The sequence below is a fragment of the Vanessa tameamea genome, chromosome 2 (assembly GCF_037043105.1).
Source record: "Vanessa tameamea isolate UH-Manoa-2023 chromosome 2, ilVanTame1 primary haplotype, whole genome shotgun sequence".
Classification (NCBI taxonomy): Eukaryota; Metazoa; Arthropoda; class Insecta; order Lepidoptera; family Nymphalidae; genus Vanessa; species Vanessa tameamea.
The window spans coordinates 1,815,230-1,833,358 of record NC_087310.1 but is presented as its reverse complement, the minus strand read 5'-3'; the positions used below and the strand labels follow the sequence as shown (position 1 = coordinate 1,833,358).

Sequence of the window (18,129 nt, the reverse complement as noted above, 5' to 3'; positions counted from 1 at the left end):
GAAATTAATCCTAAAATTTTATTATATTAATAATTACAAATAACGATTCTTACAATAAATTAGTCTTTACGAATATATTTTTACAGCATTTTAATTATATAATTCGTTATTGAGAGCGGTATCGAATGCATCGGACTGTTATAGGAATGTAATAATGTGGATAGTGTTAAAAATATTTATTTAATTTAAGCTAAATATATTAATAACAAAATATCACACGTCTAGCGATTGACTAACACTTATATAAACTTACATATCAAAGTTGGACACATTGAGGTGCTGCAAAATGTTACGAGCTGAAATAGAAAACAACAATAATTAAAGATTGCTTTTGAAAACTTCTAGAAATAAACTGACCTGTTGAAACATTTTATTTGCAAAATGAATGTAAAGACATAAAATAAATATTACTACAACAAAAAAGACTTCATGACCAGTCATGCAGTGTAGTGTGCATGAATACTGGTTTAAGCAGTAAAATTAATTTGTTAGCATGTTATTCATCTCGCGCACGTTCTTTACTGAACTATACAACTATACAAACATTTACGGTCTGAACTTAATAAGTTAATAAGTATGCGTCGTGGTCTCTCCTGAATTGATTTAGAATTTAACATGCTAGTTTCATACGTACGATGAACCCAATACACATTGTCAGATCGACTTTGGTCACAATACCTTCCCTTAAGCAACGAGCTTAACCAACGAGCGTATAGTAAACGCTTTCCACTTGAACGTACACATTGGAGCGCAAGGTATACCTTGGAAGTAGCCCGTATCGAAGACGTCGTCGAGCGTGGGCACGAAGGGCGGCTCGGCGTGCAGCTGGTTGTCCCAGTCGACGCGCGCGAACAGCGGCAAGCGGCGCACGGCGCGCGCGGCCGGCCGCGCCGCCGGGTCCGCCGTCAGCAGCGCCTCGACCGCGCCCACCGCCGCCGCCGACAGCGCCTCCTCGTCCTCCGGCCACTCGATGTCTGCGGGCAGAGTGCGGCAGATAAAATGTCAATTATTGTAATCAGTATATATAATGAGTTTAAAAATGGTTATTTACAAAACGAAAGTTGAAAATAATAATTAATTTATTCAAAAATCCATAAATAAAAATGCATTTTTTTTAACGTTTGTCACGTGACACAAAACGCTCCTGATTGGTCGGGCTTATTTAATTATACGTTTTTAATTTTAGTTTGTCAGTTTGCCATGGCATTATGATAAGTATCTATTGGAATTAATATAATTAATGCAACATGCGCATTATAGGTTTAATTTTTGTTATACAATATTTCCTCACTTCTAGAAAGTATGTTTTTGAAGACAGCTTGCGGAGTTTCGTCGTTGAAAGGCGGCACCCCGGTCATGAACTCGTAAAGGCAAACGCCTAGTGCCCACCAGTCGACGGGAGGTCCGTGCCCTTGTCTGAAATAAAAAAAAAAAAACTTTTTAACTAAAATATATTTGTTTTTTAACTGTTATCTTAAGAACTACTACTCGGGATTCAAAAAATGTTTGTACATTAGATAGCCCATTATTAAGGACATTTGTAGGCTAAGTAGTAAACTGACTATAAACTTGGCAAAATGAAATGAATATTTAGTTAAAAAGATACGAAGGTAAGAGCTAGTTATGTCTCCATCGCATATTTAAAAGAAGCATATATATTCAACTTGTAATAAAGTACCACAGAGCACATCTAGTATTACATACAATTTTCATATTTAATATTTTTTTCCTTCAACATTTATTTAGATGCTAAGTGCTTATAAAGTTAAAAAAAAAACATGTATATTTACTTTAGTAATAATTCTGGCGCGAGGTAGTCCGGCGTACCAAGAATCCTTTGATCTGAGACTTGGTTTCCTCGCCGCACACTTTTTGGTGTTCTGTATGGCGTATGTGCGGCAGCTATTGGTGTTTTACATAAGTCCGTAGGGGATTTACTATCTTCGCCCTGAATAAGAAATTTTATTAAAAAATATGAATTACATTCATTAAAAACTAATTAAAAGCGCGGCTGTGCTCTTCTTTTTGAAGAAACTCCATACTCAGCTATTTTTATATGGATTGAAATATAATAGATATACAATATACAAATTAAGAAGTAAGTAACAATAATTTAATGTATTCACACTGCAAACTAATTTAGGTTTTTCGAAGATATGTCCATATTTATTTAGGAAATTCTTAATATTTTCTAATTTTTATAAAAGCTTACAGACCTTAGAAAAAAACCTTATAAAATCTCTCGGCTATTATATATGTAGGATATAATGTTAAAAAGACAGTACTAGATAAATGTTTCTGAAACTTGTAGTAATTATTTCGAATAAATAACTTAAATAGTTTCAAATGTTACCTTGCTCAGTCTTCTCGTTGGAAATATCTCTAAGCTTGTCGAGATATGTTTGCCAAATGTGAATGATTTTTCTTTTATGCTTGTATTTATTTCATTGACAGGAAGATTGAATCTAGTTGCTTTCTTCTTTGTTTCTGGTGACTTGTTAGCTACTGGGGTTGAGAATATTACTCCTACGTTGAAATGGTGACTGTCGTTTTGCGAAACCCATCTAAAGATAGACAAAAACAAAACATTTGTAAATAAATAAGATATATGTAAGATAATCAGTATTTAAAAATTGATTCCATTCTGTTCTTGTAGTTGAATTGAATCTAGATTCTAAAATGATGGTCACTATACATTTAATTAATTTTGTAAATAATCAAGTGTGGTCCTGAAAACAAACTTCGTTTGATTTAAACATTTTGAATTATCAGTTCAGAAATCATTTTACTAACCTCTTTTTCAATACTCCTTTGAGTGGATTTTTACGTCTGTCGGGCGTAGGGTGTATTGACATCCTCTTTGGTGTATTTTGACTAACTTCCAGTTCTAAAGCCATTATTTCTTGAGTTAGGCCACTATGATTTTCCTTTGATTCTGCAAGACTTGTCACACCTGTTGGTGTGTCTCCGTCACATTCTAAAATTCTTTTCCTCTTCTTGGCACGAAAGCTAGTATAGATTAGTTTGGAAAATGTTATAATATATTATTTTTATTTTTTAAATATTTAATAATTCGTTTCGCAAATAAGGAGCTTTTTAATAATCTTAAATATAAAATAAACTGACCTTGGTATTCTCTTTAAAGACTGACCTCTACACAGTGGTGAGGTGGACTGATCATGTTGAGAATCAGTGAATATATTAGACTCAAGGGAAGAGCCATTGGTGCTGCTGACATCCGTTGACTTATTGCTTTTCGAGTTTGTACTGTTTTTAGAACTCTCACAAGTGTGATAAGAACTTAATGATTCGGAGCCTGAATCTTGACTCTAAAAAAAGAAATGAGCACTTATATTTATTTTCCTGTACTTAGCTACAGTTTAATAATAATACTATATTAAATACTTGCAGCAATATCATCCAAGTTTATACTTTCTGCACTCATAAAAGGATGAATTCCTGATAGTTGTGAATGGTCTAGTAAAGGTGAATTCTCAAGTGTATCAATACCTTGAAAAACACTCTTTATTCTAGCTGAAAAATATAAAAACATTCAGAAAATTAAATACAAGTTATTAGTCACAATTAATTTTATAGTAACGTCATACTAGTCTCCTTAAGTTCATCAAGAAGATTCTCACAAGTTTCAGTGGCAGGGGTATGTGTACTGTCTCCACCTCCAGAGCCAAAAGAGAGATGAGAAGTGAGAGACAAAAGCTGCCCTGGTGTACGCATGTTCAAACTTGGTGTACAATTGATAAAATCTGAAATCTCCAAATCTGAAACAGACAAGAATTTTGTGTTATTTCTTTTTGTAGATTCAGTTATTTCAACTAATTTCTGTCTAGGTAAAAATACAACAATACAATAAAATAAAAATAGGTTTGCAAACAGGCAACTGAACCTAAGAGTCATCAGTAGCCAGACATTAGCACCATACAAAATTTGAAGTAATCCTCATTTTACCAACATGTCATATAGCTTGGGAGTTAAGATTTTATGATCCTTGCGCTTGTAGTTAAACCGGATCTCTCAACCTTTACACCAGAACTACTAAATATTGCTGTTTGGCAGTAGAATATATGAATGGGTGCTGCTTACCCTGATATGTATGCACAAACAAACATACCTCGATGTATTTCAATCTTTGATAAACCAAAGTCAGTAAGTTTGACATGGCCACTTCTGGATATTAACATATTATCAGGCTTTAAGTCTCTATGGACAATATTGTGTTTGTGCAAATACTCCAAGGCCAATATTACTTCTGCCACATAGAATACTGCCATGGCTTCTTCTAAAAACCCATAAACACCAAGCAATGACTTCATATCACCCCCAACCATGTACTCCATCACCTTAAAAGTATCGTAAATCATTCTATTAACCAGAAGAAAAAAATAATAAACCATTTAATTTGCTATGAATTTTTACGAATTACATAAGATCAAAAATAATATGAATAATAGAACATTTTACCAAATATACAGATGATGCTGACTGAAGCGAATAAAACAAATGAACACAGAATGGACTTCTGGATAGTGCCAAAGCGTTTCTCTCGGTGACGACTTGAGTTACCATATTTTTATTAATCATATCAGATTTCTTCATCACTTTGATAGCATATAATTGTTCTTTATTGTTCTTCTTGTGAGCGAGAAAAACTTTTCCGAAAGCACCGCGACTAATCGGTTTCACGATGGTAAAGTCATTTATATCAGGAGCCTGAAATAAATTTAATTTATTAGTTATAATATGAATCAAATTGAAGATACATGCTTAAGGATAATAATTAAACAACTATATTATACTATGTGTAATAACATATTTTAAACCTTATTCGCGGTAACATCTTGATTGCAGGCATTAATCTTCTCTAAGATGGTATGGCGAGATATTTGATCATCTAACTCTGAATCGTTAGAAGTCATGATGAACTGTTTTACACGATCTTATCATGTGATGAAGGTTGTCGAATTTTGTAGTTTTAGGTATCCAAATTCATTTTTAATTTAACGAATCTAAAGATTGAAGATTTTAAGACTTACAACATACACAGACAACAATGTTTAATCTCGCACAACACTACAGACAGTTAGCGAATTTAAAAACACTTTGACATTTGTGATTTGACCGTAACAATGGTGCTGCCAATTAATCAGCAATACTAAGAGTATATTCATAAGTTTTCTACACACCCACACAAATTAAGGTAAACATGCCTGAGAATATAAGGCCTTTTAAAAAAAGGCAATTAGCTCCAATTTTAATGTAAAGAAATTACTATTAATTAATATTACTTTTAGTAAATTCTATAAAAATTAATTTTAAAAGGTTCATAAAACGGATTTTTTGCCGCTTCGAGTTTTGCTTAGACTCTATATATTTTTTAATTTATTTATGTTAAATTATAGGTATTTGTTTAATGTATAATTAAACGAACTAAACTAACTAATTATTTCATTTATTGTTTTTGTAAATTCCTCGAATTTTATACTAAACATTTCAAAACAAAAATGTACTACTTTTGTAAACAATCTTGTGAGTGTATTATTGTTTAAATATTATAAAATAATTTAATCTCCAAGTCGAGTTGTAGTAACGCAATCGTTGAATGCTTGGACAACAGCTGAACATAATAACGGTTGACGGAGATTATCTTCATAGCATCGCATAATCTGCAAATAATTATATAAACTCTGCTTACACAATAATACCAAGCTTAAATATACTTTTATAAATAATATTGTAAAAGAGCTGTAAACATTACCTTAGAGCTCCAATCAAGACATGGTTTTAATTTCTGAATTTTATCTTGTGTCATATTTTGTGTTTTAAATAATTTGTAATTTTTTTCGATTGCTGTTTTATATTCATCTTCAATAATCTTATTGATCAATTGATGTTCATTCTTCAAGTGGTCTATCCTCTGTTCCCAGTAATCTTGTTCTTCGTCATGCATTCTAATGCAATTAGTCCTTTTTTTTAAATTTAATTCACTAGGCTGTATCTAAAAGCATTTTTTTACTTTTAATTTGTTTGAATATTGAAAAATAGCATAGAGTATATTACGAAGGCAGGACAGCTACTACAGCTAGCTAGTAGGTACTTACTTAATTAAAACACATACACATAATAATATTATGAACACAAACCTCATTAAAACCATCAAAAATTAGGTCATCGCTATCATTAACAGATTGTATCAGTACTGGGTTCATAGATATAGTATTATCAAAACTAATACGTCTCGTATCTTTGCTTATAATTGTGCCCATTTTCAAATCAATAACTATTTTTTGTTTCTGGCATTATGCGGAGTCTAATATAACTTTTAAATATATTTCACATAATAAGTCAAATTTATTTTAAAAATGACACTAATGTCAAATTTTTATTTATAATAGAGATTTAATTGTAAAATTACTAATACCTGCTTAATTTCTTCTTACATCATTTTTATTTTGTACCCTTACTTTAAATTTAGAATGTAGGTCTAATAGGCTTCGTGTGTTACATTCAATTTGTTTTAATAGATTTACTTTTGTATTTGAGTTATCAAAAAGCTTTTATATTGTTGTGTCAATTAAAAATCACTCATTATATCTAAAATCGTAAAACAAATTTAAGTGTTTTTTTATTTCAGTCGCAAAATGCTTTAATTAAAATAAATATTAAAAAAGGAATTATTTACGTGAAGGCCTTAATTATACACAAATAAATCTAAAAACAGTTACTATACAAATGATGACCGGATGGTGGCAATAATATTAGTAGCATTTCTGATCACTGTCACCAGCAGAGATAATAAGGCGAGGTATTATACTTTTAATAAGAGCCGAATATTTGCATTATATGTTCGATTCAGCTTTTTCTTTCTTTTCTTTTAAGACCGTTTCCCTGTCGACCTCTATATATTTTATCAATGTAACCTCTATTAAAAAAATTAAAACGCTTTTCAGGATTTTTTACGTTTTTGTAATAAGAATATACCTATTACGAAAGAAATAATATAAGCACAGGCAGCTTGACATACTTTTATATTCCAAGAATATTATAACTATCGGTCTTCAGTTTTGTCTGGCTATATACCATAAACATTACAATTTACTTTACGGACAAAAAATTTCGGATATTTTTTTTTAACTTAAGAACTATATAAAAAGTATAAAATAAATATGTACTCTTTAATTGTATATAAAGTTTTTATGTAGTGTCATTTACGAGGAAGTCAGGATACATTATTGATGAAATTATTGACTTAAAATTCATGTTTTTGTGCTCTACCCTAATAATTATACGTTCACATTCAATAATGTACATATTTGTTAATAAATCGTTCGTTAAATCAAGATCTTTCTAAAAAAAATGGGTAAAATGATTTGTGTGCTAGCAATATTATATTATAACTGTCATTGTCATAAAAGACTAAAGTGTTTTATTTAGCTTTCGAAGAAAATCTTTGAATTATTATTTTATAATATCGTTTCAATAAAAAACTATTGAGTATAGAGAATTTCAGAAACTGAATATTCATATTATTAAATTTCCAATTTAAAATAATTCAAATAGCAGCTTATAGTGACAATATTTTATATGCCTTGGTATATTTAAATCAGTAAGATGTCTTTATATGACGATCTTGATACAATTAAAGCTCGAACTACTGAGAAAGTAGCAGAATGGTCTTCGGGAATTAAACTTTTACAGTCTCAATTGCAACTTAAGAAAGCTGCAGTAACTCAACCAAAGAGGGAAGCATTGCGTAGATCGAATCAGGTATTTTATTTGTTTGCTATAAATATGTAAAATAATTAAGAATCTAATGTAATGTCAATAAGGTAAAGTTGATTTATCTATATTTTTTTAAGGTTTTAACACCTGTTATTGATTTGAAAAGTAAACAAAAAGATGATGATGACATTAATTCAAACAGCCCAAAAACTCATTCAAAAACAATATCAGCTTCGTTAAATGTTCGAGACTTTGATTGGAATGTTGCTAATGAGTATGATCCTATGTGGCCAAATGATTATGAAAAAGTTGCCAAAGGTAAGATTAAAAAAAGATAAGATTAAAAACTTTTTCATTAAATTAATTGCTCTCTATATTTTAGAAATGCAAGCTAAAAGGTTAAATCTTGATGGAAGTGAAAGAAGTGATAGATTAGAGAGGAAACGTAAATCAAGGTTTGGTGATGATGAAGATATTGTTCCAGAAAAAACTCTTGTACCTATGGTAATTTACTATTTAATGATATTATATTTAAAAAAACAAATCAATTTAAATAACATTTTTACTTGCAAGGTTGATAACTTTTGTTTATATTAATGAAATTAAAACATTTATTATTAAATTTTATAATTAATTATTTGTCATTTATTAAACATATTATTAATTCATAAATAATATTGTAGCAACCTGAAGAAGAAGAGGCAGAGGAAATATCGAAGAGAGCTACTGGGGTTGCCATTGCACCGCCACCGTCTCTTACGATGGAATCTCTTTCACCACCCCCATCGATTGTTCCTATTCCTGCCGCTAGTCAAGGTTTTTCAATTGGTGGATACGGCGCCAGTTCAGTTGCAGCAAAAATTATGGCAAAATATGGTTTTAAGGTATATCAAAACTTACAGGCACCATGTAATGTTTAAAACTTAATACTATGGAATTAGAATCTCCTAACATTTATAACACTTTGATTTTGCCATAATTTTTTTACATATTTTTTTTTAATACAGGAAGGTCAAGGTTTAGGTAAAAAAGAACAGGGCATGTCTGTAGCATTACAAGTGGAGAAGACCTCTAAAAGAGGTGGTCGCATTATTCATGAAAGAGACAACAGCGCTATGCCACCTCCTAGTTTTCTTCTAACATCACTTCCTGGATCAGGTTAGTGTGCTGTATTTATAACAAATTATTACTTTAAACCCAACTAGATGTTTCTGCCACAGTGATTCTGATGCATATAATTATACATACCTAATTGTTTCATCATTTTCATATGACATATGTATTTTTTAAAACACCGAATATGATTTACTTTTATAAAAAATGTCATATAATGTTAAATTGTTATATTGGTTAAAAGTGCTTCAAAGTATTCGTATCTTTTATTCACAGATTCACCCAATTCAAGTTCACAACTTCTTAAACAAGAGCCTTCAATTACAGAAATTATGAAGTCACCTAGCAAAGTAGTTCTGTTGAGGGTAAGTATTTATAATATAAATTGTGTGAAATATGTTGCTGGAAACACTACTTATTATGATTTTTATATAAACTAGCCCAATAAAATTCACTAAAATGCTAATTACTACTCAAACTAAAAAAAATGTGCTGTCAATATCTTTTAAGATCCAATCCAATAGTCAGAATCTTAAAAGTTTATTTCAAGATTAAGTGTAAAAAAAATATGATCAAGTTGTGCAACTTAGTTTTTTTTAGAGCATCAACACCTTTATTCTTTTCTTTTTTTTTAATTTGCTGGAAAAACGCATTTACGCTTATGTTGGACTCGCCGACAACCGAGTGATTGGCTGTTCCTTCGATGGGTGCCATGGGATCATTTATGCATACAACTGTGACGCCCCGACTGTTGGTCCGCCTATGTGGGCCTCCAATCCAGAGGGGTCTTGGAGTACAGAGAACCCCCCATAGTCCCTGCGACGCTTACAAAAAAAGATGCGCATCGCGCAGACGTCTTCTCCCCGTTCTTAGAGTGTCAACTCCCGTGCTAATGCACAAAAACACAGGAGTCGAAGCTCTAATAATATAGCTCATATGATAGGTACCTAGAAGCAGCGATACACGATCTTGCTCTTCCGTAATGTCTAGAGCTGCTACTAACTTCACATAAGAATGAGAGCAATATTTGGCTATTTAATTTATTATGGATAGTTATAATAAAAATTGTAAATCTCATTTTATATACATTCTTTCAGAATATGGTGGGTCCAGGAGATGTTGACGAAGAACTGGAGCCAGAAGTAAAAGATGAGTGTAATACAAAATATGGTGAAGTGGTGAAGGTACTGATATTCGAGATGCCAAATGTTCCACATGATGAGGCTGTTCGAATTTTCGTTGAGTTTAAAAGAATTGAAAGTGCAATTAAAGCAGTTGTAGATTTAAATGGAAGATTTTTCGGTGGGCGACAAGTGAAGGCTGGCTTTTATGACATAGAAAAATTTGGTACATTACAATTAACCGAATAAAATATAATTAATCAATATATAACTAAGAAAAAAATATTACTGTATTATTTATTTTCCGATATATGTCTCTTACACATTTCTTAGATGTCGACGTTGATGTTGTTGGTGATGGTGAACTTTGTTTTATACTATTTATACATTTTTAATAAATATATATGTATATAGCAGAAAGCCAATTTGGTTTCCGAACAGGACTAAGCCCAAAAAAGGGTTTTTGGAATACTTTGATTTCCTGGTTCAAAATTGCAGAGATATGGAACAAGATATTTTCCTCTACGTCAGTGACTACGAGAAATATTTTGATCGAGTATATCATGACTAATAATTATAGCACGTTTCATCCGAAACCTGTATTAGAACTGAAGAGCTACTCTTTTAGCACTCGACTTCTACGTTTTTACATCTGTCTCATACTTCTATATGGTTGCGAGGCGTGAACTATTAGAATTCACGATTGCTCACAAAGCGATCAACGAGTAACAGATACTTGCATTCCATCAAGATAGAAGTTGCATACTTTGAATACGTGTTTAGGCATGATATAAAAACTCCTGCAATTCACCATGATGGGAAAAGTAGGTCTTACGAGAAATTCTTGGCTACGCAACCTTAGGGAGTGGACTGAAATTGCGGCGCCGCCGAGGAGTTATATCTCGCAAGGAATAGGGAGGAATATATGAAACTGAGTGCCGAATTTCGCTACTCAGAGAGACACCGAAACATTAAGAAAAAAAATCGAATACTAAAATTCGACCATTATAAAATTTATTATCCCGGTTTTGTCGTCTTACATAAATATTATAATATGTTTGTGAAGATATATCACTGTAATTGAAAACATTTAAATATGAAATCCACAATGTTTAATGAACGCAAAAATAGATAGAATATTGAATAGTCTGAAATAGCAGAATATAAATATACCCTTAACACAACGGCTCAAAACACTGTACTCAAAACAGTATGAATTATGTAACGCTCTCTTGACTTGACTCGACTGCCTTGCATGTCGCACAGAAGGCCCGGATCTACCATATGGCTTTTTAGAGATCAGAGAGCCCAGAGCCCTGTGAGTTCAAGGGCTAGCCCATCAAGCCCCCGGCTAAGTCAAGTCGAAAGTCAAAAATAGAGGATAATGCGAAAGAATCCATAACTTTATTAAATTAAATAGGTCGTATGGTTTGCAGCTCTGCGCGTCCTGTAATTAATAAAACCCATTCAATTAATTTAATTAAAGTCTACGTTTAGATACCTCTAAGATGGGCCCCTAGGTAGTATTAGCTCAGGGCCCCCTAAACTTACGGTCCGGCATTGATATTACGTAGCGATGTGAAAAATTAAATTTGCAAAATAAACCTGAGAAGTGGTGCGATTAAGGATTGTAACAATCGCACATTTTAAAGGCAACCTAGAGCAGGCACAATTTGTCTAAACCAGTTTTGTACTTAAAATTCTCGGTAGGCAAGCGAAAGCGAGACGAATATAGACATATGTATAGTCATTCATGAGGGGTGGATACAATGGTCGCAGGGCCAGCCTTTACTATATTATTGCTTTTCTTATATTACTTATACAGGAGAGTAATTTCCATACCGTTAATAAAACAATAGGCTGCCGAAATCCAGGACACTTCCTGACAATCCAACACTAGTAGTGACTTTCACTGCTCTCTCGCGCTTTACTCCTGCCTGATATTTAAATTACTTTAACAAAGGCTCCAAAATAGTTCATAAATGCCTACGCCCTACAGTTATCAGCTGATGCCAGACCAAGCAAGGGTGCTATTTAGTAGAATCGGTAGCATAAAAGAAAGATAAATCTAGAAAAATCCTCGTTTACCTTCACAGAATAGTAAAAAAAAGTGAATAAAATATAAAAGAGCAAAATTAACTAATACAAAAAAAAACTAAAGAACTGTTTTTAAGAAAAAAGCAACATAAAATGCAGGACTCGAGACAATTCTTTTTTGGACCCCAGTTAAATAAATTAAAATTATTGCATTTATTAGAAAATCAATAAGTATTAACCGTTGCTAAAGGATTTCTGCAGGCTTTGATATTATGTAAATGCTGATGAATAATTAAATGTAGATAGATTCTAACATTTATTTTTTCTGATCAAGACTAAACGAGAAATCACCATATTGTGTTAAGCTATTTTTTTGTTTGTGATCATACTAGGCTTAAATTTATTTTGTTTACCATTCTAAATATTATTTAACTATTTATTTGCATATGAAATTAGCGTGACAACAAAGTATGTCATGAGTTATGTAGGTTTTTTTTAACTATTATCAGCGGGTTTTATATTACATAAAATACAAATAGACTTGGTTCAAAATATAACCCTAAATTTCGAATTATTAGATATTTTATCCGACTGACTATTTAATAAAATGATAATTTTACACGACTATTAAGCATTGGATAGAATTTGTCTTTACTCTTGAGCGCTTAATTTGATATTGTTATGTGTCATGACAATATATGACAACATTGACAATGTCATATTTGACATGACTCTCGGAATAATTGTATCAGTAATAGAATTAAAATAAAACTATTTTTGAAGTGTAAATAAAAGAGTTGATGGTGCATTAATCATTATTCATTAAAGAATTAGTGTTGATATTATTATGGTAATATAAATTGTGTTTTCAACTCCAAATCAAAATCTTTATATAGATCCCATAAGATGGCTTTTTACTCGTGTAATCGATATAGATTGTTAGTTTTGATAATGTTAGCGCTGATAATATGGCAGTGCTTTCGTTTACTGCCATCAGAAAAACCCAGCAACCAGTTATTAGAGGTAAGATCTAGTTTATATCAGTTTATATTCATAGGTATATGAAGGTATTAATAATACCTATACACAAAATCATATAGGCTAATGAAAATTAATTATTGTAATTGCAGAGTAGTATAGTAGAACTAGAAGATGATAAGTACAACAAACATAAGCAAGATAAAGTTAAAATAAGAGTTTACTATGAAGCACTTTGTCCTGATTCTAAGCATTTTTTTAAAAAGCACCTACTGCCTGTCACAGAGAAGCTATCTGAATTTATAGATGTAACTTTGGTTCCTTACGGGAAAGCTAGTGTGAGTATCTGTATATAATATTTTACATTAAAATGTTTCTATATTTTTATGCATATATAACTAAATTGTAAGAAAACAAAATTAATTATATAATTTTTATTTTTAACACAGACCAAAGAAGAAAATGGCCAATTCTATTTTAGGTGTCAACATGGAGAGGAAGAATGTTACGCAAATAAAATACATGCATGCACTATTGATTCCTTGAACAACATGACAACCTCCGTTCAGATGACAGAGTGTATGATATTAGACAATATGGATGCAGATGAGGCTCTATCACGGGTAACTATTATTTCCTTCTAAAATGATTTAATGTCTATAAATGCAAATCAGAACAATATAAGATAATATGTATTGAATAACTCATAGTGTTTGTTTTCTAGAATTTTGATGCTGATAATTCTACATATGTTATTATTTTTTTAAATCCAGAAGGGAAAAAACGGTAGCAATATGCTCATACCTGTCAAATTGGTCAGGACATTGTGAACAGAAGATTTAGCTGTCAGCATTATTCATTTTCAACTTCAATTAATTTATTAAACATTATTTTTTTCCTAAGCAACTTAATTTCAAATAGGACTTTGTCTTATTGTATATTTTTGATATTTAGTAGCTTATGTTATTTTTTAGGCCATAAATATTTCTCTGCAAAATCTACATAGATTGCTTTCTGCATAAACTAAATCAATATTTTTACTCTAAAATTATAAATTATTGTAACATTAATTAAGAGTTTTTATTTAATTACACTTGTTAGTATGCATAAGTCACATTTTCATATTGAATTTCAAACCAGTTCAACTCACAGGTTGAGCTAAAATGTTACATTTAAATTTATAGCCTATCATTTTGAAGAAGGAATAAAAATGAACAAACCTTAGATTAATCTTATCTTGACTTAATCCATGCAATTTGCTAATAGCTCTGATTAACTAGATTGTATGCCTCTGACATTTTTTTATTAATATATCTTTATTTATTATTTCAGTATTTAATCCAAAGCTGCAATAACAATAATGTCAACATTTAAAATGCCATGTTATTATAAAAAAAATCATAATATTTTTTTCTTTTATTTCAGTGTGCAAAAGTTATGAAAATTGATCCAGATCCGATTACTAACTGTGCAGTCCACGCACATGGATCAGCTTTGCTGAAGAAACATGGTGATGACACAAATATATTAAAACCAACATTTATTCCTACAATTACATTAAACGGATCAAAAGATAATCAAATACCTATCTTGAAGAATTTTCTTTTAGAAGTGTGTAAATTGATTAATATGCCATTACCTCCACCATGCTTGTGACATTCAAAACAGAAAATTAAACATATTTTACTCTTCAAACCAAAACCTATTATGTAATAATTAGAAGAATATACTTAACTAAATTTGCTCAGACTTTGGCTCATTGCTGTAGATTATATTGCGAAATAAGAACCAGATACTGTAGTGATCACAAAATACCTTTTTATATATATATATATATATTTAATGCACAAAACATAAATATATATTTTTTTTTCTTACTGTTTTTGAGTGGAAGTACAGTACAGTAAAGTTTGTAAAAGTTTGTAAACCTGAGAGTATATACACTCACTTGGGTCTTTGTAAGTCAATTAAGACATATCCTTTTATTAAACAACAAAATTGGAGGAGGATGATGTATATTTCTTTATGTGTTTGGATATATTTTTTTTTAAGAATCAATTTTGATCTTAAATTAAAGTAAAATTTCTTTTTTAGTGGATAACTTTACATTTTTTAAATGAAGCACATCATATGTATGTATAGCACAAATAATATGTAGCAACATTTTCACACTTCGTATTTCCTGTTAAATTTTTCAGGTACAAGTACTTGGTTTTTATACCGTAATATTAAATATGCCATTATCTTTACTTTTGAATAAGTTATTAATAGCTTTTATAATTTTATTGCGTTTACCAATTTTTTTTATAACAATGCCATTTTTATTAAAATGACAAAGTAACTCAATTATTATGAAAGACAAATTTATATTTAAATGTCACAAATTAGATACTATATAGAAAATGTTTTATTTTGCAATGTTAGTGATTATTAAAATATTGAAAAGTATTATTCGATTACCTAATTTGATAAAGAAAATGTTCCTTAAATTTTAAAAGTATTTTAGTAATTTTTAATTTTAATTTTTAATGTTTTATACGATTTTACTTTATACAAAGATAAAATTAATTTAAAAATAATTATAAAATTCGTTGTTTTTATTACATTGGTTGTGTCTTTTGCATTTATTTTTTAGTGTGTCAATTTATTTGTTATTGCGAATTGCGATTTAGAGGGATATCATAAAGTAACTGGGATAAAAAAATACTGTTTTTAAACTTTATAATATATATGATTTTCAATATAATAATAATAAATATATATATGAGGTACAATTATTATATTATAAACAATATTGATTACTAAGCAAAAGTTTATAAATTAAATTCTATCAAGTTATTTGAGATTAATGCAATGAGGGCTAAAACACAGAGTGAGGTTTCTAGAAATGTTAAATGTCACTGAACGAATTGAATGAACACTGAATGAACATTTACTGTTAGCCATTTTTCATCGCGGTTATTCACTAATTATTCATGATCGTTGTGTCGAATCGTTAGCAACCACAGTTTTAAGAAAAGTATGTCCTTATTTTCGGGTCAAAACGGACCTGCGAAACACAGGCATCCTCTTATATTTATTTGCTTACAATCAATTATTTAAAAGTAAATTATTTTTTAGACATTAACAAATAGTTTTTCAACGAAAGCTTACTCGCCAACTGATGCCTCCAGAAACGATAGACCTCATTCACTACTATTTAATTAATGTTTGTACTAATATAAATTTAAAATACTTCTTGTACTCTAAATAAACTAAATCAGAATGTTGTTTTAAATTTTAATTATGTTTTTTTTTAAGATACAACTGTCGTTAGATTAAGTTGACCAAGGCTTGAAAGTCGTGATTCATATTTAATTCCATTTTATATATATTTTTAACAAAGGTTCACATAAGTTAATGTGTTGACAAATATACAATTTTTCCTATTAAGTGTTTTATTTCATATATCTGTGGTAAAATATATGTAATATTAATGTCAGCAATTAATAAAAGACGCCATTCGACCGTATCCAACGTAGAGCAGCTCGAATTATCGACGATCAAGCCCTTTCCGATCTGCTTGATTCTTTGGCTTTGCGTAGAGATGTTAGATCACTCTGCATCTTCTACCGATTTTTTCAGAATATTCCGAGGAATTGTTTAGATTAATCCCGGCTGCTGAATTTCACCTTCGGTCATCTCGTCAAAATTTCAAGTTTCCCCCGTACCACCTAGATGTCCGAAAATCCACTGCAGCGCAGTTTTCAAGACATTTTCTGCCTCGCACAACCACTCTGTGGAACCAGCTTTCGTCGGCGTTTTTACCGAACCGATACGACTTGGGAACCTTCAAAGAGCGTACTCCTTCCTTAAAGGCCGGCAACGCACCTGCCCCAGGTGTTGGGGTAAATGTCCAGGCGGTGGTAGTCACTTTCCATCAGGTGAGCCTACTGCTCGTTTGCCACCTATCACATTAAAAAAAAAGCCAGAAAAAAAAAGTCCATAAATAAAAAATAAATTTGAATTTAAGACGACAGGTATTCTAAAACGTTTTATATATAGTATTAAGTCGTAGTAGGTGTGACTTACTCGATCTATTCATATATGCGTTGGAGAAATATATAGTGCGTTCGTGAATTGAAGGCAAAGTCATCACCAATTTCAAGAATGAATGCCGGGGTGCCGGCATTCTCATAATGGAATAAATTGTTTTCTCTGTTTTCACTAGACATATACAATGTTTATCATTATTACTTATTCAATAATTATTATGAAATCATTTTTGATGAATAGCATAATGGTACATTATGATGTATTATTATTTATTTCATTGTTTCAATTTTGTGGCGTGTAACTTCAATGGTTATGGTCTTCTGGTGGTGGTGGTGTGTGGTAAAATACTTTAATTGTTTTAAATTACATGATATGATTTTCTTTGTGTTCTTTATTTTAGTTGCCATTCCGTATCGTACTACACTATATAATATAGGTAAATTGGTTTTTGGAGATAAAATTATTCAAATTGAATATATTTTTCGACATTTCAAAAGTCATTATCTTCGTAGTTTAGCTATGCTTTTGACGAATTTTATTTGCAACCACACGATACGTTCCCACAGTTCGCTACTAGTATTTGCTCTACTTAGTTATAATTTTCGTCAACGTCCTAAATGGATTAATTGTGGCTTGTGGCTGGTCCGCCGTAGACAAAATGTATTTATCTACATCGGCAAGCTTTCATGACAATCCAACACCTTGACGAGCCAATTAAATGAGTATGATGACGTTAGTAGTGTGTATTGGCGCACACACATTTTTAAAAAACGTAAATAATCATTGTCTTTTTATTCGGGAGCTAGAACACATTAAACATGATTGGATGATTTCGTGATGTTGACGGGATGGAGCAAGTGCATGTATACTAAAGAAAAATACTAAATCTTGTCTGTATGTGCGTTATCTGTTTGTTAAATCATTTTTTGTACATACATACATACATAAGCAGCCTGTAAATTTCCCACTGCTGGGCTAAGGCCTCCTCTCCCTTTGAGGAAAAGGTTTGGAGCATATTCCACCACGCTGCTCCAATGCGGGTTGGTGGAATACACATGTGGCAGAATTTCGTTGAAATTAGACACATGCAGGTTTTCTCACGATGTTT

General features: G+C 31.1%; 4 protein-coding genes across 5 annotated transcripts; 2 read left to right on the top strand and 2 right to left on the bottom strand.

Annotated features, from left to right (window-relative positions):
• Window positions 1-12: 12 nt before the first annotated feature.
• On the bottom strand, window positions 13-5,117 carry Gwl (greatwall). Of its 2 annotated transcripts, none has more exons than XM_026636873.2 (12): window positions 4,839-5,117; window positions 4,480-4,728; window positions 4,130-4,358; window positions 3,609-3,779; window positions 3,410-3,534; window positions 3,127-3,329; window positions 2,794-3,009; window positions 2,354-2,564; window positions 1,791-1,948; window positions 1,292-1,416; window positions 762-974; window positions 13-296 (listed from the first exon to the last, which is right to left on the bottom strand). In XM_026636873.2, the coding sequence occupies exons 1-12, from the start codon at window positions 4,932-4,934 to the stop codon at window positions 250-252; spliced, it is 2,043 nt and encodes a 680-aa protein (XP_026492658.2). In that variant the 5' UTR covers window positions 4,935-5,117; the 3' UTR covers window positions 13-249. The 2 variants fall into 2 exon arrangements, with proteins under 2 accessions (XP_026492658.2, XP_026492659.2); XM_026636874.2 differs by having other exon boundaries at window positions 14-296; window positions 3,642-3,779; window positions 4,839-5,116.
• Window positions 5,118-5,534: 417 nt separating this feature from the next.
• LOC113398177 (MICOS complex subunit Mic25-like) lies at window positions 5,535-6,423 on the bottom strand. Its single transcript, XM_026636785.2, has 3 exons — window positions 6,159-6,423; window positions 5,774-6,013; window positions 5,535-5,681 (listed from the first exon to the last, which is right to left on the bottom strand). Exons 1-3 carry the CDS (start codon window positions 6,279-6,281, stop codon window positions 5,580-5,582), a joined length of 465 nt encoding a protein of 154 aa, XP_026492570.2. The 5' UTR covers window positions 6,282-6,423; the 3' UTR covers window positions 5,535-5,579.
• Window positions 6,424-7,477: 1,054 nt separating this feature from the next.
• On the top strand, window positions 7,478-10,254 carry LOC113398226 (splicing factor 45). Its single transcript, XM_026636857.2, has 7 exons — window positions 7,478-7,782; window positions 7,875-8,055; window positions 8,120-8,241; window positions 8,421-8,621; window positions 8,745-8,895; window positions 9,127-9,215; window positions 9,948-10,254. The coding sequence occupies exons 1-7, from the start codon at window positions 7,627-7,629 to the stop codon at window positions 10,218-10,220; spliced, it is 1,173 nt and encodes a 390-aa protein (XP_026492642.1). The 5' UTR covers window positions 7,478-7,626; the 3' UTR covers window positions 10,221-10,254.
• A 2,486-nt stretch (window positions 10,255-12,740) lies between these two features.
• Window positions 12,741-14,835, top strand: LOC113398227 (gamma-interferon-inducible lysosomal thiol reductase-like). Its single transcript, XM_026636858.2, has 4 exons — window positions 12,741-13,031; window positions 13,139-13,324; window positions 13,436-13,609; window positions 14,412-14,835. The coding sequence occupies exons 1-4, from the start codon at window positions 12,915-12,917 to the stop codon at window positions 14,640-14,642; spliced, it is 708 nt and encodes a 235-aa protein (XP_026492643.1). The 5' UTR covers window positions 12,741-12,914; the 3' UTR covers window positions 14,643-14,835.
• Window positions 14,836-18,129: the final 3,294 nt, after the last annotated feature.

What these genes read in the sequence shown, in the direction of transcription:
- LOC113398227 (XM_026636858.2), top strand. Translation starts at nt 12,915, where the DNA reads ATGGCTTTTTACTCGTGTAATCGATATAGATTGTTAGTTTTGATAATG. An exon ending in CCAGCAACCAGTTATTAGAG is followed by an intron (nt 13,032 to 13,138) that starts GTAAGATCTAGT and finishes TTGTAATTGCAG; the next exon opens with AGTAGTATAGTAGAACTAGA. An exon ending in CAGATGAGGCTCTATCACGG is followed by an intron (nt 13,610 to 14,411) that starts GTAACTATTATT and finishes CTTTTATTTCAG; the next exon opens with TGTGCAAAAGTTATGAAAAT.
- LOC113398226 (XM_026636857.2), top strand. Translation starts at nt 7,627, where the DNA reads ATGTCTTTATATGACGATCTTGATACAATTAAAGCTCGAACTACTGAG. An exon ending in AAAAAACTCTTGTACCTATG is followed by an intron (nt 8,242 to 8,420) that starts GTAATTTACTAT and finishes ATAATATTGTAG; the next exon opens with CAACCTGAAGAAGAAGAGGC. An exon ending in TGGCAAAATATGGTTTTAAG is followed by an intron (nt 8,622 to 8,744) that starts GTATATCAAAAC and finishes TTTTTAATACAG; the next exon opens with GAAGGTCAAGGTTTAGGTAA.
- Gwl (XM_026636873.2), bottom strand. Translation starts at nt 4,934, where the DNA reads ATGACTTCTAACGATTCAGAGTTAGATGATCAAATATCTCGCCATACC. An exon ending in AAAGGAGTATTGAAAAAGAG is followed by an intron (nt 2,565 to 2,793) that starts GTTAGTAAAATG and finishes GTCTATCTTTAG; the next exon opens with ATGGGTTTCGCAAAACGACA. An exon ending in GCGCCAGAATTATTACTAAA is followed by an intron (nt 1,417 to 1,790) that starts GTAAATATACAT and finishes TTTTTATTTCAG; the next exon opens with ACAAGGGCACGGACCTCCCG.
- LOC113398177 (XM_026636785.2), bottom strand. Translation starts at nt 6,281, where the DNA reads ATGGGCACAATTATAAGCAAAGATACGAGACGTATTAGTTTTGATAAT. An exon ending in TTTTTGATGGTTTTAATGAG is followed by an intron (nt 6,014 to 6,158) that starts GTTTGTGTTCAT and finishes AAATGCTTTTAG; the next exon opens with ATACAGCCTAGTGAATTAAA. An exon ending in GTCTTGATTGGAGCTCTAAG is followed by an intron (nt 5,682 to 5,773) that starts GTAATGTTTACA and finishes AATTATTTGCAG; the next exon opens with ATTATGCGATGCTATGAAGA.